The 8,914-nt window shown below is 45.4% G+C and overlaps 1 protein-coding gene and 1 pseudogene across 1 annotated transcript; both read left to right on the forward strand.

Moving 5' to 3' along the window:
- Nucleotides 1-516: 516 nt before the first annotated feature.
- LOC123399838 lies at nucleotides 517-2,577 on the forward strand (annotated as a pseudogene).
- Nucleotides 2,578-6,963: 4,386 nt separating this feature from the next.
- On the forward strand, nucleotides 6,964-8,044 carry LOC123396141. Its single transcript, XM_045091194.1, has one exon. It carries the CDS (start codon nucleotides 7,267-7,269, stop codon nucleotides 7,900-7,902), a length of 636 nt encoding a protein of 211 aa, XP_044947129.1. The 5' UTR covers nucleotides 6,964-7,266; the 3' UTR covers nucleotides 7,903-8,044.
- Nucleotides 8,045-8,914: the final 870 nt, after the last annotated feature.

The raw sequence follows: 8,914 nt of genomic DNA on the forward strand, positions 1-8,914 counted from the left end.
CCTTTGGTAGTGCACAAGCACTACTACCGCCGGGAAAGTCTTCGCAAAAGGGTCCGTCCACAAACTACCGCTAGGTAGGTGGAACAAAACACCTGGTGCGGTACTACCGCTGACCAGGGGCGGTACTACCGCTGGCTGCAGCGGTACTACCGCTGGCAGTCCAGCGGTACTACCGCTGGGGACCATTTTGCAGAGATAAACGAGACGAAAAGGCGAGGGCCGCTCCAAAAGATAAGGAAAGGGAGAATGTGAAGTGTGCGTGTGTAAAGATAGATTCCACCCAAACCTTTCCACTACGAATCCCCTCTTAATAGTATGACTTTCTATGACTCAAATAAAGATAATCGTAGAGAGCGCCGTGCTTCCGTTCCAGAAGAGAGAAGACGTGTCGTCTTGTGCTGTTGACGAGTGTTACCTGAAACCTTGACACACACGATTAGTCCTGTACGGTACTGTCATCAATCACCAAAATTACTTAGGCATAAACTATGCCTCAACAGCGGGCGAGAGCTGCTGGTCGGCCGCCGCCGCCGCCGCCTCCGGACACGGCGGCGGCGACGGTGGGGTGCTGCTGTCCGACGTCAGGAGGGAGATCTACGACCGCCTGCGGGCCGTCGGCAACCAGGAGGCGCTCGCCGACCCCTTCTTCGACCGCGTGCTCGAGGACCACTACTAACGCCTCCTGCCAAGGTCCGTCCTTTCCGCCCACCCCCCGTCCATGCCTGCGTTTTCACCTCACAAACACCCCTCTCTCTGTTTGTTTGTCTGTGTCCGCGCGCGCCGGGGATGCAGCTACTACATGGACCTCGACGTGAGCATGGAAGCCAGTGATCCCCCACAATTACCGTTTTGATTTGGAGCCAGAGGTTTGTCCTGCTGAAGGTACTTCGCATGGAAGCAGAGGAGCATGATAATACAGTAAGCGGCAGTGTGCACGGAAGATTTCATGAGTTTAATGGATGGATGAATTTACCCTTAGGAATCGGGCGTGGAAGACGGGGCGGTTGTCGGGGTCGGCGCACTTGGCAAGGATCCGGCGGTGGAGCAACACGTCCTCCGCCTTGTTCACCAGCGTTCCTGATTGAACTCAACTAACATTATGCAGCTGGTTCTCAGCTCGATTGAAGACAGAAAACAATTGGCACTCGAACTATCTTCACAGATTAAGGCACGTCTTACAGAAAGGTTTGCAGCCAAAGAGCAATATAAGCAATCCAAGGTAGAATTAGACTCTAGAACTAGAAGCCTGGAGAATGAGAAGACTGATGTGCAAACTACCTTGGAACAGGAGCTTGATAGGCTGATTAGGCGGCCGGCGTGCTCGCTTGGGGCGTCGGACCAAGCACGGCAGCATCGGCGGCACCGTCGTGGGTCTGGTGTCGATGCTCACCACCAGCACTGGCTGCAAGATGGTCGCGTTGCTCGGGCGCCACAGCGGCAGCATCCTCCGGCTGCAAGATGGTCGCGCTGCTCAGGTGGCACAACGGAAGGAGGGCCCGGGCGCCGCCGGCGTTCCTCATCATACTGCCCGTGCTGGCGGGTGCGCTGCACACGGAGGTGGTCGCGTGAAGACTGGAGATGCATCCTGCCACTCTGATGGTGTAAAGCTAGATGTCCTGATTATTTGGGAGATCGAGTGTTCATTTTTTTGACAGGGTGTTCATTTCTTCTTGTCGCAGTATCACACACCGTTGTAAACTGCATTCTTCTTGCTGTTGTTGGGGTGGCTTAGTTTCGTTGTTGTGATATTTATGTATGCTAAGGTTCACACACGTCTGTACCAATGTTGGCCTAACTATTTATTTATTACTGCAGACGTTAGCTTGGAAGAACTGGAGGTGACTTTTGCTCCCTCATCCATGGGTGGAATTTTCTGTGAGCGAATCCGCATATCTAAAATACCAAGGTGGCAGTTTCAAAGCTATCAAATCAAATACATGTTAGAATGAATGTCTCGCATTCATTGCCAGAAAAGTTTCATTGGAAGATACAGATTTACTTTCATGGGCAAGTGTTGCATTGTCTGAAGAAAAATAATAATGAATATATGCATCTTTGCTATGCAGCAAATTGAAGCGGTTTTCATTTTCAGGAATGTTTCTACCGGTTTGTGCCAATGTGAGATGGGTGAATGGCAAGCTCTGCACGGTGGCACGTGAAATGCTGTGAAGTCTCCCTACAACAGCAGATATGTTGATGTGAAACTTGCTCATAAGAAATCTGTTGTCTTCAGCCTTTCCATTCAGGAAGGTAAAGATTTCTTTCCCTGAAACCCTTCTGTTTGTGCCAGTCACACATATTTAAGAGCACATGTATCTGTCCTTTTCTCTGAAATACTAATTCATCCTCGTTGGGTGTATTCAAAATTTGCAGAGCTTCAGAAGTGGCGTTTAGCTTGCCTTGGTATTGGATTTGTTCTGCTATTCCTGTCACCCATCGTTAGTAAATGGGCACCTTTTTACTATAGCAGCTCTATGGCTCTTGGAATCCTACTTGTGGTGCTGATTGTCCTTTTCGAGATATTGTTTTAGTCAAATACCTGTATATGATTCTCTTGATAAAATTTCATTACTAAAAGAAGTGAAATGAAATTAATGCATCATGTTAGGGTGCCGAAGCTCGCTAGCGGCATTCCGGTCGCCGTAGTGCGCCGGCGGTGGGGGCATGGAGGAGTTACCGAGGGACGGCGAGGCGGCAAAGGGCTGGTGCCGGAGCCCTCTAGCGGCATCCCGATCGCCGTAGTGCACCGGGCGTGGGGGCATGGAGGAGTTGCGGCGGTGGCGAGGGCCGAAGCCTTCACCGAGGGATGGCGAGGCAGTTGAGGAGGCGGCAGAGGGCTGGTGCCGGTGCTCGCTGGTATAGTCCTTCACAGGGGGACGACGAGGCAGCGGAATCCGCATGGATGGATGGCCACGATGCTCCCAATGAACCTGTTGGTGGTGAAAACACAGATATTGTTGTCTTCATTTTTGCTGGGACATGTGGACAGCGGCGACGGGGCAGTGGGGAGAGCAGGCAACATAAATATTAGGGCCTTGAGAAAAAAAAACTTCCATGGACCGAGTTCCCCCATAAAAACAATTGTTGATGAACTAAATGAAAAGGATTTCTCAATATGAAACTTTGCGAGCAAGGCCCAAATTACCTCTCGAAAATAAAATATAGACATTGTATAATTTATTATATTTATGAACAACTCTTACTGCCATTTGGTTTTTATATATAGGATGTGTCCTTTTGGATCACTGGATGCGATCATTTTATATGGTCACAAGCGTAGAAAAACATTCAGTCATGTTTTACTGAAAAAGCTAATAATTGTCTTAATTGAATATATTTGAAATCCGTAATCATGCATGTCATCTTGTGGTATGTGGACGTTAAATTTTATGAAAAAAATAAAATAAGATATTGCTAAATAATGACCATTGGAATTGATATATCTCTTACAACAATCAACTTTTAAAGTTTGCGCCAATCAGTTTCTACCTTTATGTACAACTTAAATTTCAATTGCTTACGATAGAGATGCAAGTAGCTGTTCTTCGTTCCTCCTGGGCAACCTTTCACATGGAGAAAACTGTTTCTATTAGTACCTTTTATTTTGTTTCGCTTGGGGAGTTTTTATATGTGTTACTCCCTCTGTTTTTAAATATAAGTCTATTTAAAAATTTTACTAGAAAACAACATATGAATGTATATAGACATACATTATAGTACAAATTCACTTATTTTGCTTCGTATGTAGTCCCTTATTAGAATTTCTAAAAAGACTTATATTTAAAAACGAAGGGCGTAGTTGCTATAATGGTTTATCGTATGTTTAGATATCTACTTGCACTTTAATGGCGGTGCAAAGTTCAACTACATGTTGACGAAGGACATGAGGGGAGAGGATTCAAATACAAAATTCATGATCCGAAAATCGACAATCTAACCCGGTGCAAAAGCACTTTCACTAGTTACAATCATGGGAAGTAAACGGTCTGAGGTCCTGCGAAAATATCTTCCTCACCAACTTATATGCACCTCTTCCGCAGCCGGGAACGCATGTTTTTCCGCTCCCCGTGTTCCACACCAGCGGCGCCTTCGGAAAGATGGCTTTGTTTTTCTCAACAGGGAAAGTGGGTTTCGTTAAGTAACTTGTTTGCACGGTCTTTTTTTTAACAAAGAGTAGGCTTTATATTGGCTTAAAATGAAGCATAAGGAAGATACATAACATAATTAACACATAACCGGCCTCAGTATAGTTAGGATGCACATAACTAACACTAACTTACGCGCATGTAAAAACACGATCACAAATAGCATAGTCATATAAGATCAAACCTATGCATATGCAAGGAAAGCAGAAAAAAATTCCAAAGCGATCATATGTGCAATTGAAAAACTACAACAATGATCATATCCACACCAAATACCTCATGGCACCACATGAACGACGAGGTTCTTCAACAACAAGCATTCAAAAAGGGAGTGATACTCAAGTGATGCCATCACCACCGGATCCAACCACAAGGTCAGAATCTAGGTTTTCAACCAAAAACTCAGTCCGACCATATCGGAGCAAATGTCTTCAACAAGGTAATGATGTAAGAAAACATCATCATTGCCATATATAACTACTATGCCTGACCTAGCATTCCGCCTTGAAGCTCGAGACCGGTTGCTCGAATAGCACCACCATCGAAGTCCCCCTTGTCATCACCACTTTTCCGTGATCCGAACATCTACTTGCAATGTGACCGTCACAACTGCACAACCATTTTTCTGCTTCAAGTCGTCGTCCATAATTTGCATCTCGCCTCCGACGTAAACCACTGGATTAGAAGAGATGAACCCTCCCGAAGCCTTCCGATGACTACCGTCGCCGTGGAGCCGTAGGAACTCAACGTAGTACTGTTTGCACTCACCACCATCAAGACGATCAGATCTATATTGCCACCACAAAGCTGTAGACTAGCTTCGCGAAATGACCACCGCACACACGGGAGGCCAACCCATGTTGGCGGCAAAGCAGCGGGCGATTGGCCCACGAGTTGTCGACAACACCACATGAGCCAAGCGCAACACACCACCGACAGAGGCCTAGTGCAAGTGCGAGGGTGGATAGGTAGTGCTAGGGGAGATCCACGAGGTGGCGGACCTCCGGTCGCCTCACCTGGAGCGACAACATAAGAAGAGGAGCCGCGCAAGGCCAGGAGTAGGGCACATCAGTGCCGACGATGTCATTAGATCCATGAGATTTGGGAGAGGAAGAGGGAGATGAGAGTTGTGCCCGCGCGGTTTCCAGAGCCGACCTTTGCCTCCGCCGGCACCGAACTGGTGGCTGATTGGGTCCCAAATTAACTGTATATGTATAATATTGTGCAATAAAAATTCAAACTATATTTCACAGTGGTATATATTTGGTATTGTTGATGTCATTATTTTTCTATAAACAATATATTTTTTCACTTTCGAAAATGTTATACACCCTTAAAAAGGAACAACGCGCGGGGGGTGGGGGGTGGGGGTACCCCAAGAAATGAGATTCAAACCACAGAAATGAATATTATATTATATTTGTTTGACCTATTGTGACATGTTTTCATATGTTAAAGATGCTAGCAGTTGAATATTAATTGTTTGGAGACATCAACTATATTTGCAAGGGATCTTGTACTGTGAAAATAAATGGATTGTGATAAAAAAGGATTGTGAAATGCATATCGTAGTTCAGAATATCCAGGTTTAGACTTCTTCACAAATATGTACTCCCTCCACTCCGAACTACTTGTGCAAATATGATAGAAATATATGTATCTAGAGCTAAAAATGCGCCTAAATACATCTATTTCGCGACAAGTAATTCCAGACGGAGGTAGTAGATGCTAAGTGCACATGCAAAATTTAATGACAAACATCTTCATTTGAGAACTACAAAAAAGAACAGAAATATGTGGCCTATAGTGACCCATCTCTTTTATTTATTTTCACAGCACAAGGTTCCTTAGAAATATGAGAGCCAAATAAAGAAATTCATTAATAAAACTTATTGACATGTTGATCTGTCTGCATGTACATGTGAGATTATTTTTTCGTAAACCCTAAAATTCCTGACCCCATGAAGCCCGGGTTCAGAAGAACCATGTCCTTATAAAAATTCAAAATAGCTATATGTAAGTTGACTAAATTTGGATTTTGGGTAAGTCTATTTTATGGGAGGAGGAACGGTTGAAGAAGGAAGAAAGCTGGAGGAAGAAGAAAGAAGATCAGCCGTTGGATCTTAATCTAGTGGCCGAGAAGATCGACTTATTAAAAATAAATTTTCAGGTGACTTACGCATAGCAGGTCCATAAAAATTACTCCGTAACCAAGAGAACAAAAAGAGTTATGTAGCAAATCCTCCTACTCAAAGGGATGATCAGGAAGTGTTCTCAAAGGAATGCAGAGTGTCTAATGGGTGTAGAGTAGACTTCACGGAGACTGTCTAGCTCGTGCGTTTCACACTCAAATCAAAGGTTCCCCAGAATAATTGAGCTAGCAACTGATCTACACCATGTTTTCTCCTTTTTTTTGGTAATAAAGGACTTCTGCACGCACCACTATTTCCTGCTGCAGTGTCCACTTCACGGCCCTACAAATCCCAAAAGCCCGCCGTACGTGTTTCCGTTGTTGATGTGGTTGTTGCCACAGTGACGCGCACGGGGAGCACGCTCCTCCTTGGCCACTCCAACCTAACCATGGTGCGGTTGTGAACCTCCCTGCTGCATGGCTGCTGGCCGTGTTGACGGGCACCAACAGCAAAGCTAGCGGAGCGTACACAGGCTCGAGAAGGAAAGCTACACAAAGTCATGCAAAGCAGCAGCAGCAGCAGCAGCAACGCATGGGGCAGAAGAATTGATAACGGAGAGCAATACTTTCGACATATCGTTCCTCATCTCACATATAGCTCACTAGCTTTCTTGCATCTTTAACTAGCTTCCACATCTTTAACCTGCTTTAGTTCTCCTCAAATATAGAGTGTAGTGCGCAGTCCACATGCTCAAATTGCTCTCTCTCTTTCTCCATGTTATTTTCACACGCTTTGGAGTTTGGACTAGCAAAAAGTTTGATCATGACATGAGCAGCAAACCCGCTCATTTGCATCATAACATGCTTGGTGTTTCCAAACCTCCAGACTATAAATACACCCTAGGGGCCTCAGGACAAGGCCCATGAAACTGAAACCACCTTGTATAACTCTTAGTTCATCATCTCGATGAGCACTTCGGCGATGTGCGCATGCCTAGCCTGAGGCAGTGCAACACCTTCGCTGTTGCCATCGACAGGCAGCTGCTCGGCCATCTCTCGGCGACGAAGATGAAGATCGGCAAGGCCCCAGTGCTCCTGAAGAAGGCGGTGACCATGTGCAAGAGCAAGACCGACGTGCTCGCCGCCAGGCTCCTCGTCCTCGCTTCGCTCCGCCGCAGGATGGCCACCATCGGCATGGTCTCTCACAAGATACATGCGCTCATGGTGGCCGCTGACAAGGCAAAGGCGGGAGGGGACTGCCACAAGGCTGTCGTTTCGTACAAGGTCGAGAAGACGCTTCCAACGATCCATGGCGGTGAGATCGCGGATATTACACATCAATTAGCTCTATTTTGTCAAGAGGAAGAAGATGATGGTGGCTGCCCTGACTGGACGCTGCACCCCATCTTCAATGACGATGACAATTGCTGTTACACCGAAGAGGACGATGTCGGTGATGTGCCACTAGATGGGTGCGATGGTCACCACGACGAGCCCTCGGTGATAGATGTAATCAGGAGCAACATGGAAGTCCAGGGGTTGGAGTTCAACATGGAAGATGAGATCGACCAGGCCGCCGATATGTTCATCAGGAGGATCCGGGAGCGGATGAGCAAGATCATTTAGTGACCTGTTTTTGTTTCATCTATACCTGTTTGCAGGGCTGACGCTCAAGTGTACGAATGTGTACCGCTCACTAGTTGAGAGTAGATGTCGCGAGGGAGAATGTTAGATCGATACTATGGCATATAGTAGAGGGATAGACTAAACTACAGGGTATGAACATGTTCGTCCTACCAGATTTTTTGAGGGCACCCACAATTTTGTTTTGAGAAATAGCTAGTACAATCATTTATGGATAGCAGATATTTAAACATACTTTTTTGGAGGATCTGGTCAACCTTTTTCTTGGATCTGTATCCATTGGCTCTACTATTTCTTCTCACTTTTTATCACAAGCATCCTGTCTCATAGCGACCTAATAACTGCAAAAATTGACAATTTACCCCCCCCCCCCCCCCGCGCGCGTTCCACCCATGGAAGGGTCTACGGGGCAAAGTATTCGAATGGGGGTCTCTAATTAATCGATATTTGTCTCATAGTTTGTGGTGTGATAGTGTGGTTGTGCTTTCTTTCAGTTCATGAGCTCGAGTTCTCGTATGTTCATATATCTTCACTAGTGGTCTCTGATGACCCACAAGTGTAGGGATCAATCGTCCTTTCGATAAGTAATATAGTATCAAATTCAGCGAGGATCAGAAGAAATTGATAGGCAATTTTCTGCAAGGCATTCTATGCAAGTACTGTAACATAGTTTTGATATGTAGTTTGATAGTTAGACAATTAGTAACAAGTAACAATGACCAAAAATAGCAAGGTGCAACAAGTGGACCAATCTTTTGTTATGCTAAGGACACGACGATGATATTTTTTATAGTATTTAAAATGCTATTGAGGACATGTGGGAATATCGTCGAGTTAATTTCACCACGATTCGTTGACTTCACATTCATTGTCTTGATAAGTGTTATGTGGAAGGACCGGATCTAAGTTACTATTCATACTTGAACAAACACCTACTTATACTTATACCCTTCATACAAGCATTCACAAATACAAGAGAAACAATAAAGATAAA

Source organism: Hordeum vulgare, chromosome 5H (genome assembly GCF_904849725.1).
Source record: "Hordeum vulgare subsp. vulgare chromosome 5H, MorexV3_pseudomolecules_assembly, whole genome shotgun sequence".
NCBI lineage: Eukaryota > Viridiplantae > Streptophyta > Magnoliopsida > Poales > Poaceae > Hordeum > Hordeum vulgare.

What these genes read in the sequence shown, in the direction of transcription:
- LOC123396141 (XM_045091194.1), top strand. Translation starts at nt 7,267, where the DNA reads ATGCCTAGCCTGAGGCAGTGCAACACCTTCGCTGTTGCCATCGACAGG.